The sequence below is a fragment of the Melospiza melodia genome, chromosome 12 (genome assembly GCF_035770615.1).
Source record: "Melospiza melodia melodia isolate bMelMel2 chromosome 12, bMelMel2.pri, whole genome shotgun sequence".
Lineage (NCBI taxonomy): Eukaryota > Metazoa > Chordata > Aves > Passeriformes > Passerellidae > Melospiza > Melospiza melodia.
Genome location: NC_086205.1, coordinates 21,640,375 through 21,653,262, shown reverse-complemented (window position 1 = coordinate 21,653,262; position 12,888 = coordinate 21,640,375). Strand labels below are relative to the sequence as shown.

The window sequence follows — 12,888 nt, the reverse complement described above, 5'->3', positions numbered from 1 at the left end:
GGGGAAAAGGAAAGCAAGCTGTCCTCCATTCAGGAAGAAATTCAGGATTGTCTGAATCATGCAATTATTGGATCTGTGAAGGTTTCTGCTATGTTCCTCTGTGCTAAAGGAATCATCAAGTTGGGAATCATTCACTCTTGGAGAGGAGATTTCACTCCAGGTAATAGCAGTGAACTGCCCCTGACCACTCTGTTACACCACTTCAGAATTTGCTCTCATTCCAGACTTGAAGAAAATACTTTCATATAAAGAGTTGTGAGATTGCACTGAAATATCCATTTAGGGTTTGAAAAGGCTGGGAGCATGAATCAGATCACTCCCTCTTTAACTCTTAGCAGCCATGACCAGAGGCAATTGAACCCCCAAAAAGATCCTGTTCAACAGATGCCTCCATCAACTGATTCTCGTTCAGCACAAATCTGCCCAGCACGGAAATAAAAATTATGTGATCATGTTTAACTAGCAGTAAATTTGAGATTCAGCATGAGCTGAAGATGTGAAAATTTTCCTTTCCTTCAGATAAAAATTAATACAAGTACTGAAAACTAATCAGTAATGGCCTTATTTAGCCAGATTAATTTATAGAAATAATTATATATATAAATATTCATATCTATTATCTATTATCTATTATATATTATCTATTATATCATCGTTTATATATATTATATATGTATACATTTATATAATTTTTTTTAAATTAGAATTTTTGCTTGCATTTTTCTGACAAAAAATTCATTCCTTATGAATCAATGGTGCGGAAATATCACATAATATTTCTGTGGTTAGTAAGCAAGTGGATTTAGGTCTTAAATTCAAATTTTGCTGTTTAATTATATGTTTATATATTTTATATATATCTATATATTTATATATTTATAAATCTCATAGAAGTTCACTCTATGTAAAAACCCAGTGAATTACTGTGCACTCAAGTAGGCACCCTGAATTTCCATTTACAGAGTCAAAGGAGGGGGGAAATGCAATGAGACCAGCTTTGCTGTAATCTCTCTCAGCTCATCCTGCACTCCCTGGACACAGGACCCAGAGTGACTTTGCAGGGATAAGGGGAGGTCTGGGCCAGGCAGAATTCTGAGGATGTTCAGCACAAGGGGTGTCTGAAACAGCCACAGCAAAGCTGCCCTGAGCACCTGGACCAGGCTCTGACCCAGTGCTGGTACCAATGTCAACGGCAGAGCAGTTCAGTGTCCTTGAGGAGGAGAATTGGAAATATTACAATTGTAAATATTGGAAATATTACAGGTTTTGCTGAAGGCCTGTCCATTTCAGCTGCCTTTAGTAGCAATTTTTCCTTGACTTCAGTGGCAGGAGGGTTAAATTAATATTGAGCCTTTCTGAAACCTGGCTTTGGATCAAGGCTCCTAGGTCTAATTTTAGCTCCATTTGCTACACCACCAGTGCCAATTAACCTCATTTCAATGTTTTTGCCACCTTAAGGCTGGCAAAGTACTTTGGATAAACCAAGAGTTTTCAGCCCAGTTGAACACATTAACACATTCTCAGATCATCTGCAGCAGTTAAGAGGAATGACAACCAGGAAAATGTTCATACCATCTGACTTCTTCCAAGCAGAAAATTCTGCATTTTGTCAAAAAGGCTATTTTTACTCTTAGTATTTAAAAATATGCTGAAGCAGTTAAACAAATGGGAGGCAAAATATTCCCAGGCTCTTTATTTCCTATGATCCAATGAAAGAGGGCAAGGGAAGTATTTATAAATTTACCTATTGTCATAATTTCTGGAATTTTTCCTGTCCTGTATTGCCAAAACTTAATTTGAAATATAGCTCATTGACCAATTCATGAGCAAGGTTCTGTCATTGTTCTCTGAATTACTGCATCACCATACTCTTTGATGTGAAAAACCCAGTAAGTTAAACTTGTGCGCTTAAATAGGTAAAATTTCCTTAGCTCATATCTTCTTGAAACAAAATCTGAAAATTTTACTGAGGTTTAGAGATAAAAAATGTTTATCAAGGCAAAGATTCCCACTGTGTTTTGAAAGAATATCAAATGAAATGCATCTGAATGACTCAAGTTCCTGGTTCCTAATTAAACATATGGTTTGGCCAGTTTTAGGCCCATCCAAAGAAATGTCTAAATAGTGAGACAGGAATATTGTAGGTACAGAAAGGATCCAACCAGCACTCATGGGAGCCACAAAGCTGATGGTCCTGGAATGTGTTTTCCTAGGCTAGAACAAATTAATCCCATCTTTTTCCTCCTATTGTCACATAATTTAGCTGTAATGTGCTCTGATGCTTCAGAGCAGTACATTATACAGCAGATGGTTCATGTGACATTGTGTTGTAAATAAAATGATGCTGGGAAGGACAGCTCAAAATTTCTTATGCATAAGCTCACAAAACAGTGTGGCATCTGCAGTTTAATCAGAGAAATGTGGAAGAAGAAAATAGCAAAACAGCTTTTTTTCCCATCTCTGAGAATTCTCAGTTGGAAGTTTTTGTACCTTCTTGCTTTTATTTTTATTTATTCTAACTCATCACCAGTAAGATGGTGGTATAATAAACAATTGTTTTAATGGAATAGAAGTACAGGATGGATCTGAATCCCCATCCTGGCATTTTTTAAAAAATTAAAAGTACATATTTTTGGTGAAACAGAGCTAATTATCAGAAGGATTGTGTTCTTATGGAACTTGGAAAATATTGAGACAAAAAAATCATGAGGCAAAAATCAAAACCAATTTCCAGAATAACAGAAAAGGTAGCAAGGTCTGCAAGCACCCAAACACTGCAAGGGAATCTGCCCCCTCTCTAGTAAAAAAGCTATTTTACTCACCACTTTATTCTTAAAAGATTCCCCAATGGCATAGACATCTTTAAACCTTCTTAAGAAAGAATTACCTCACAAATCTTCATTAATCTCAAAGTTTGACATCTTAAAACCATTCCCCAAGCGCTGAGGTGAATACTGGGTGGAGGATAAAGTTTGGTGTCTTCATTTACTGAATTGTTAATTAATTCCTTTCGAACTAGGCCACCAAGAACCTCAGATTTACTTCCTTTTCTTGATCAGTTCTCTGGCTAATCTTCCCACTTGGAGCTTTCCCAACTGAAGAATATTACACAGAAACATCCAAAGCCTAAAAAATGAATTTTTGACCTGTATCTATTCTCTGCTTAAGAAAGAACTAATCTTTCTGAGATGGGCTCCAATTTATTTCAATCACTCCAGCTTTCTTACTACTTCATTTTAGCTAGGATGAAAATTCAGCTCTTTTCAGATGCAAATGGAAATAACCGTTCTGTGAGTTCTTGAAGAATCCTTTCCTTTACATTTTAACTACCTGGCCCAAGGTTCTATTTTAAGCAGAAAGAATAACTTAAGGCTGCCAGCTACAGCTGGGGAAACATTTAATTTAATTCTTTTTAATAGCCATTTTTGAGAGCATTTTAAAGTATTTTAACAACCTGTCTTTGTTGCCTCAGAACGACCTTTTAGTCTGTAGGGTTTTGGGGTTTTTTACAATATATTCTCCTCCTCACTTTACTCTGCACAGTAATTCAATAATGTCTTGTAATCTGTTGTTGGACTCAACTCATTTTTTTACTGTGAGTGTCTGGAAACTCCCCACCACACAAGTTTCTGGCAGTTGCAGGAGTTCTGTCATCATTTGCTTAACCACCAGCACTGAGATGTTCATCATGAGATTCCCTGTGCTGCCTTCCCAGCTCTCAGCCCAGCACATCCCACCCTGAGGATCAGCAAGAAGGAACATCTAAAGCATCTCCAGCAGTGGCAATTTGAGAGCAGTTCCCTCCTTTCCTGCCAGGAGCAAATATGTGTGGGATGTGTGACACCAGAAACATCTCCTGTGCCTCACCAGCAGTTGCTGATGAAGAATTTATTTGATCTGGAAAGAAAAATTACCTTCTGTGCTTGGTTTATGAAAGAGTTAATTTACTGATTTTTGTGCATTTTAGCATTGTATGCTGAGACCAGATTTTTTTGTGTGTGCAATATAATCCCAAGAAACCATGGCAGAAACACAAGAAATCCATGGTACCTGCATCTTACCATAGCATACAATGAAAAAAAACCCTACAAATCAGATTAATTACTTCAACAAGAAATCCTCTTTCTATTTAGAAGCCAGTATCAGACTTAGGCATAGTTTTGTTTCTCATCAGCCAATATTAGTCTAGAATAGTTCAGCTTTCAACACTGGAATTAGAATGGTCTATAACTAGAGTTAGAAGAGTATTAAACTACATGACTAAAATTTAAATTTAAACTCAAACATCCCTACAGTGTTCTAGATGGTTTGGAGACTAATGAGCCTGCAGTGCTAAAAATGCTAAAAATAACCAGTTTTGAGGAACTAGTTTCACAGCTTCATCCTCTGCACCCTAAGAACTCATTTCAGTGGCTGTTACATAATTTAGCCTGAAATTCTGTCCTTGCTGGAATGGAGCTGTCTTGGCTCTTTGTGGTAATGGGAACCCCTAAGAAGATAATGAAGATAATGATGCTTCAGATCAATTCTTATATAAAATTTTTTGTGAAGTTCTGCTAAAAACCCCGTGTTCTACTTTGTGTTTAGGCAGGATCAATTTGGACTAGTGGTATAGGACAACACACAAGAGATGTTTTAGATGTTGGAAATTTAGAAGTCAGTGAAAAAAAACCCCAGAAGTGAAATAGGAGAACTATCCAAATACCTCTATCTTCTCAAACCAAATAGATTTACCAGGAAATAAGAATACTCCTGTGCTAAGCATTCTGCCACTGGTTGTAAAAATGTGAAAATGGTGCAGGGTTGGTGCTTCTGCACAGCTCTGCTTTACAGCAGGTAATTGTGCTGTTCATCAGTGATTCTGAGCTCTGGTTGCACAGGGAAACTTGGTTTGTGTCTTGGTGTAAAGAGCTGATGGCACACAATTCCCTCTTTTACTTGTGGTTTGGAATTAGCTACATCTATGGGGCATTCAGCCATTTGCTCTACCAATAAAAATCCAGCTTAAAAACTTGATTATCTCTAATGTTTTTTTATAGCTCCATGTTTTGGTTTTCCTTTTTTAAAAAAAGACAAGTTGCTACTTTAAATTAATAGCTCCAGGAATTGCATCTTTTCTCTGTTTTAAATAATCCAATTCCAAATCTCTCTTCTGCTTGTGCTGCAAGATAAAAAAAGAAATCTGTAGAACTTCAGCTGAAAATGAAAACAGTAAATGAAGTAATACCTCAACAGCTGCCTTTGCTCTTTCAAATTCCTCCTCCAAGGAGTGATTTCTGGAGAGAAGAGGTGTTCCCCAACGCTGCTCCTTACTTGACCGTGCCTAAAAAATAGAAGAATAAATCAGAAAGGGATGATAGACCCTCTGTCACACTTCTGATTTATTTCCTCAATTGTCTAGAGCCCCAAATAACCTTTTTCTTGGGGAAAACTACTTCTTTCCCTGTATGAATTCCTCTGAATTCTCTTACGCTGTAGCAGAGTTCCCACTTCTCATGGGAAGCAGAGTAATTTATCTTTTGTAGATTTTTCAGTTCACTCAAGATGTGTGAAAGATAAAGAGACATACAAGAAAAGGCAATGCAAGGCTTGGACTACAAAAGGAGAGAGCTGACTATTTTGTATAAGACTTTTGCCTTCCTTTTTCCTTCTGCACTATGACTGTGGTGATGCTTTCCACTGACTATGAACCAGGAAAAAAACATTTTATTTTCTTTTCTTTTGGAATCACATTGGAGAGCCAGGTTTGCCCTGGATATCACTGGAAGGGCAAATCCTTTTCACAATCAGCATCTCTCTTATGTACCATACTATTGGTCAATCCCACTGGAAGCACATAGTAACTTTTTCCCTGTTCTTTTTCTAAAAACAATTTTTTTTTTTTTTTTACAAAAAGCACTGTACAAAACCAAACAATATTTAAGGATGGCAGAAAAAGCACAAAGTGGCCTAATCTTGCTAAACAAAGCTCTGACTGCTAATCCCTTCCCCAGTGTTTGTCAAGAGGTTAAACTCATTAGCCACTTGTGTGCCCATGCTTCCAATTGCATTAATTTCCCTGATTATATTTCTGATGACTGTACTTGTAATATCAAATTTCTGTGAACCACACTGCTAAAAGACTAATTTTGATCACATCAGACTCATTGAGCTGTCTCTGCAAAAGTTGGAATGGGCTCTGCTGGGATGGAACATCTGACACTCATTTGTCACATGTGATGTATGGTCAAACACATTTCTCTGTGGTTGTACACACATGGATTTTTTTCCTAGAAAGATGACATTCATTTGTCAAATGAGCCCTAGGTTTTCTGTTTTGTTCCTGAGGCTTTGGTCTCTCAGTTAGAGAGCAATGAGTGAAATGCACATTGAGTGGATGAAACACATAAGGTAAGCAAACAACAGTACAACACAATTTCTGTGAGAAGCTCGTGGTGGTGGTGGGCACTGTGAATGTTCTCCTGTGCTGGCCTCTGGACTCTGCCCTGACAGGAAACTCAGAGTGAGGGAATGTCCACACTGAGGATCTATTGCTTCTGCTTTCACATCTTCTTCCTCTAGTCCATGTTTATAAAAAACTATTTTCCTTTGGTGAGGGCAGGAAGAGATTTCAGGTTGTCATTGAAAACAAATCAAAATGCAGTTCTACACATAAAACAGTTCCTTTACTGATTAATAAAGCAGAAGAGATAACTGGTTCAGATAATTCATTTGTCAGTGTATCACATGATGGCCTTTGTCTGTCAACACCCATGGAACCAAAATGATGTCTGGAATAAATTTCTTTGAGAAAGTTGCTTGGGTTTAATTTAAAGTTATCAAGAGACATTAATGTTGATGACACTCTGTTTGTAATTTGTTTAACAGCCCTCCTTGTTTCCCTTATTAATTTTAATTTCAGTTTCCCTCTATTTGTTCTTTTTTTTCATACTTTTTAATACTCCTTACTTTCTCTACAGAAAGATACTGATGATTTTAATCAGGTTTTAGTGATATCAGGACATTTAATAATATAAAAGCATAAAAATATTAAAAATTCTCAATATGAAATATTCAGATTTTAACCTTTTTGTGTCACTTTTACTCTCCCCCTTTATTTTTTATAGCCATCCAGACAACCAAAATGAACCCTTTATTCCAGCACCTGTCTCGCTGCTTCTCTATGCAGAAATCAGGTGATCTCCTGTCTCCCACTAATTATGTTTGCTTCTACAGATTCCTCTTCCCCCAGTACTGCACAGGGAACACTCCTGTTGTTTCAAACTGCTTTCCAGCACAATGTTGTAAGCAGAGCCTGCATTCTTGCTCTGAAATGTGTGATTTTCCAAGGAATTGTATTGCAATATGTATTTATACAGTTGCCTTGATCACCAGCTCCTTTTTACATATCCCTTATTTTTTTTTATTCCACTGTTGCATCATATGGAAATTCTCTGAGGAATTTGCTTGCATGTTTATTTTCAGATCAATACAACTGAAGAACATTGTTTGTCTTTGGAATCCCAGAACAATCCCTGTGTGATTACAATTCCTAGTAAATAACTACTGCTCCTGAGCCCTCAGGTTGGCCAGTTTTAATCTGTTTAACAACTGCTTTATTTCACATTGTGTCGTGCCAATTTTACAAGCAGAATATGACATATTAATTCAAAACTCTTGTAGAGTATCACACATCAAGATTTATCAACTCAACCTGTAATCCGATCAAGGAATTAAATTTGTTTTCCTTGACACAGGACTCTATTGATAGCCTCTAATTATGGTCCTGGCCTCTTCATTATTTATGACTTGGCTCCTGCAAACAGTTTGATTACTTCTGCTTTTTACCCATTTGTTTCCAGTGACTGCCATTCCTTGGGTCAAGGACAATGCTGTAAATGAGGATATTCAGATTGAGCTGTACTGCAGAAGGGCAGAGAGAGCTTCTAGGGGCAGCACAGAGGGGAAAGAGGACAAGAAGCAGAGAGTTCCCCTCCTCTGTCACATGGCACTTTGTCCCCACATCATCCCCACAGAAACAGATTTTCCCCTCCATTAAATGTACATTAAAAAACCCACATAAGCTGCATTTGCACATAGACAATGCAGAGTTGTACTGTGGGCTGTGACACCCTGAAATGAAGAGCCCCTTGAAAAGCCCCAAATTTGCTGCTTTTTGTTGGTCCAGGGAGAGGGGATGGGAGTGGAGGGGCAGCCCTGGAGAGCTGAAATATTTTAAATGCACAGGAAAATATTTAAAGAGTTAAAATATGAGCAGACTTTATGCATAGAAAATGGAACATATTATCTTCCTCTGCAGTTTATAATTTTAAGATTAAAAATAACCCTTCAAAATCCCCCTTTCCCCCCAAACACTTTAGGACATCTCAGTACCAATAAAAGCATAACAAGGAAATTTTCAGAATGGCAAATAAAAGAAAGAACAAGGATACTCTGGGCCAATGCAGTTTAAAAGTTAATAATATATAAAGTATGATCTGAGTAAATGCTGAGAAACCACATCCAGTGACAGCCACCAGTGACCACTGCCCATTACAGCCTTCAAACATATTTCTCCCTTGTAGTTCAAAGCTTGTCTTTTGGATTTTGTATTGGCACAAGTGCTGGTAAATAAAGGATTTTCTTAAGAAGATTGCATAATTTTAATGAAAATATGACCTAGTTACTTAGCATTTCACTTTGAGGAACTAAATCTAACATGTCAAAGATGAGTGATGAGGTGATTGGGAAACTGCTGATGGAAAACTGCAGCAAGTTTGACAAGATGAAATCTTTAGGGTATGGCAGAATGTGTTGCATTTGCAAAGGTTGCCCTTTAATGAGATAGACAAGACCTATAGAGGACAAAGTATGGAAAACATATGCTTTGATAAAAGCCCTAACGTGATTTCCCCTGCAAGCAGATTAAGGATTCAGTCAAGACAGATGAGCCTGAGTGCTGGGAGCTGACAACTCTGACAGTCCAAGTGTGAGCAGGGTGAAACAGGCAGTGAACAAAACCACATTTCCCTGTAAGCTACCTAGAATAAGAGCAAATTCTCACTTCAGGTCATTTCTCTGCATTATTAATTTCACGTTTTGTTGCTCGAATGGACGACAGGTTTGAAACAAGCAGGTTACGACAAACTGAAACAAAACATGAAATGTACCAAGACAACAGATAAGAAGTTTAGTCTCTGCTTTTTTTTTCAAGTTGACTTATTCAACTTCATGTTTTTTTTATTTTGAAGTTGTTTTACAAAATATTATGGAGCCTTAACTGACTGAACTTAAACTGAGTGAAAAATGTGGATTTTTGCTTCTGCAGTTATTCTGGTGGAAGATAAAAAGGAAATAGACCTTATAAAGTAGAGATACACTGATTTGTAATTGCTTTTACAAAAGCCACAGCATTTAAATCCTGTGACTGTCTACCTGGCTTACACACACCTTGGTTGAGCACAAATGTGCTGGAATTTGGATCTGCTGGGCTGAGGAACAGCTTCCTTAAAGAGGGTCAGAGGTGCTTCAATATCAACCCAAAGCAAGTGAGAACACAGCATCCATTTCAAGTGGATGGCACTGTGTAATAGGTGTTTTCCATTACTGAGATGTACAAATCGATTGTAGAGAAAGGGAAGGTATCATGCATTACAACTTAGTGTGAGGCTTTCTAGAGGGGAAGGAAAAAAATCCCTGTTTGTATTGTAGAGACAGCAGGGAAGGAAAGAACATGTTTTTGCCTAAGAGAAACCCAAAATGGATCTGATAACTGGGTTCTGTTTCTAATTTCTGGGGAAAAAAAAAAAAAAGGTATAATCTTAGCATACACATTTGGCACGTAGCGTCTCATTTTTTTCATTTTTCCATTTTTAAATGAGGCAATTATTTTTCATTAATTTCCAGATTTTCTATCTGACAGAAGGTTTTTCAACCTCATGCCTAAAAATAGCTGTGGGAGGTGAGAAAATGATTTTTAACTAAAAGCCAATCCACCGGAAAACTCTCTCTTCCCCCTTCCAGTGGCAATGGCTGAAGTCTTTCAGTTAAAAATAAGAAGCAGCAAAGAAGGTGTGTGAATAGCCTGACCTATCAGAATGCACGTATAAATGTATTTGTGTATATTTGTACCTGTGTGTGCATACATGCATGCGACCCTCAGCAATCATTTCCAACAAGACCTGTCCAAGACACAATACAACAGTGGAATTGGGCAAATCTACAAACCTTCAGCCCAGAGCCCTCGGTATTAGAGTTCCTTTTCCAGCAGGAAAAAGTCCTGTGACCACACTGCTCCCCCACCTGTGGAGATAAACTGCTAATGAACGTTGCTGCAATGATTGCTTCCTGTTTTCCTCAGCAATTTCCCACTTCTGGGGGTTCCTGCCTGACCAAGAGACCCGAAGGATAGAATTTAATATGGGTAGGGAACCGCTACAAGTCTGAATTTCAGAGCTGCAGGGAGGGGAGAAAAGATGGTGCTGTGAACTGCAGTTTGAAGTTTTCCCCTCTGTACAGGAAAGTCTCAGTTCACTGCAGTATTAAACTCTGAATGTTTCAGGTGCTGACATACTCAATTTCATAACCTATTCATTTCAGAGGTGTGTGAAGATATTTTCCCTGATGATACTGAAAATATCCCATGAACAATTCTCCCAGGATGTCACTGGTTAGCCAGTGGGAAGTTCCTCCTTGCCTTTTCATGGTTAATAAACCTACAACCCTCTTACCTGTATTGCAGGTGCAAGTTCTAATTCTGATGCTGAATCAGAGTCCAAGGCACTCTTGACATTAGCCAGCTCAGACTGTGATCTGTTTTCTGTGGACCTAGAAATAATGCATTTACACACTCATCACTAGGACACACTGCCCTGTGTCTTCAGGTTCACAAGCAGACAATGATTAATCAGGTTATTTCCTTCAACTGAATTGTTTAACTTGCACTAACACTTAACCAAAAGTGCCTGGACCCTCCTTTGTGCTCTCACACTCTTCCATTTCAACTGAGGCTGGACAAAGACAAAAGTCTGTGCCTCAGTCAGTGTCTAAAAATCAATCACCACAATAAAGGATTTCCCTGCATGTCTCTGTAGAATTCTCACCACCATTTATTAAGTAACTGCACCTGCTACTTTCCACACCATTTAAAATTGCTGGCAAAATGGCATTTTATTGTGCACTTGTTTGTGATACATTGTCCAAAATATATGCTTGGACACATTTAATGTCCCCATAACAGGTTTAAAATTATGATTTGTTATCAAGCAAGCATCTCTGTGAATTAAGAAAGCTGGACTGGAAATAATTTTTTAAGGAAAGCAAAAAGTTGTACCATAAAATCTCCTTTGATGGAGCTCTGGATGACGATGATGTTCTCTCTGCAGAAGGGTGAGCCTTGCTACTCCTGTCTCCATGAAAACTGACATCATCCCATTTCTCTATCTGTGTCTGAATGTCAACTGAAAAACAAGAATAAATATGATTCTTTTAAAGAAACTACTGCTGAGAATTTTATTTCCTCTGTAAAATGTGTGTTATAGAGAAAATAATGCCACCAAAGCCTATATTTTTTATGAAGATCCAACATAAAGAAATATTGTGCACCTTTCTCGTTGACATGGTGTGAAAATATTTTGAAATTCACAACACTTTTCTAAATCTGTTAGCATTCATGGTCAGAATGTCAGTGTAATTCTTGACTTCAAATCAGTAATTTCTATGTATTTTAGACAAATTGTAAAAATGAAGCTTCTTTTAGAGACTAACATGTGAAAATGACTATGTAGGCAACTGATATTACTCAGTCATGTCAGACTCACTTTGCAAAGATCAGGTGTTCAGCTCCTGTTTGAAGATAAAGGTCTCTAAAAGAATTTCTGTGATGATGAATGGAAAATTTGCTGCCTTGGTATAAATTACATTTACCTTGCAAATTTCTCAGTTGCACTGCAAGTAATTTAGTTTGGATGGAACTAAATCAAATTCACCTTTTCCAAAGCTTGTCGATAGATCAGCCTTGGCAGGAAATTGAGTTGTTTTGGGGATTTTTTTTCAGTCTGTATAAATATATCTCTCTTGTCAAGAATGGATGATTTTTTTCTCTCCTATGCAGAGATAAAGCAGTATTTACAAATATAAATGTGCATTTCTGACACCTGCAGTTCTGAAAAGGACATCAGCATGGGTGCCTCTCATTTGTGCCCTTTACCAATTTCTCATCACACCCCTACAGATTTTTCTACCATTTTACACACCCTGACTAAATTCCTTTTTCCAAAGAAATTCCAAAACTTTATTAGCACACTTAGTGTCAACTTAATAGGTATAATGACAGGGGCAAAATGAAAAATGTGTTTAAGGTTTGAAGTGCTTCAGGTAGTTTATAATGGGGAGCAAAGGCTACACTGCTGAAATGGGGTGCAGCAAAAATTCTGGTGTTTCTCATTATTTTGTGAAAGTAGCCAGGAGAAGCTTGTGCTGAGCAGAGCAAGGGAGCACTGATGAAACAGCTGCACTCTTACCTAAATCTAGAGAAGACTTGTCTGCAACTCTGGCAGCCTGGACTTTCTGCTCAGAATCCACACTGATCAGGTCAGGATTCTCTGTCTTCTTTCTGAGGGTTGAAGCTTTTACGCCTTCAGTTCTTGAAGGATTCTCTGATTTCTTTGCTTTGTTTTGGGTTTGTAAGACAGGTTCACTAAGATCCAAGAGATCCAGACCTGTTGATAATACTTAGAGACAAAATGTTAAATTTCAGTGTTGTTTGAATTCAAATAGCTCACTTTTTAAGATTTGTTTTAGTTGGGAAAAAAATTACTGATGTGTTTGTATTTGGCCAGAGTAAGTGTGTATTTCCTGGCTAAAGATGATGACCAGTATATTAAAATCTGCCTGGGGATTTCAAGTGCT

The 12,888-nt window shown here is 37.7% G+C and overlaps 1 protein-coding gene across 12 annotated transcripts in view; it reads right to left on the bottom strand.

Annotated features, from left to right (window-relative positions):
- PEX5L (peroxisomal biogenesis factor 5 like) overlaps nucleotides 1-12,888 on the bottom strand; it is a 102,635-nt gene that overhangs the window by 13,320 nt on the left and 76,427 nt on the right. For 7 of the 12 annotated variants that reach the window (XM_063167247.1, XM_063167251.1, XM_063167244.1 and 4 more), the window contains 5 exons: nucleotides 12,501-12,710; nucleotides 11,312-11,438; nucleotides 10,710-10,806; nucleotides 10,207-10,281; nucleotides 5,228-5,323 (listed from right to left, as the gene is read on the bottom strand). In XM_063167247.1, the coding sequence (XP_063023317.1) occupies nucleotides 5,228-5,323; nucleotides 10,207-10,281; nucleotides 10,710-10,806; nucleotides 11,312-11,438; nucleotides 12,501-12,710 (605 nt within the window). The remainder of the gene's footprint in view (nucleotides 1-5,227; nucleotides 5,324-10,206; nucleotides 10,282-10,709; nucleotides 10,807-11,311; nucleotides 11,439-12,500; nucleotides 12,711-12,888) is intronic. The other 5 variants (XM_063167246.1, XM_063167249.1, XM_063167254.1 and 2 more) reach the window with 3 other exon arrangements.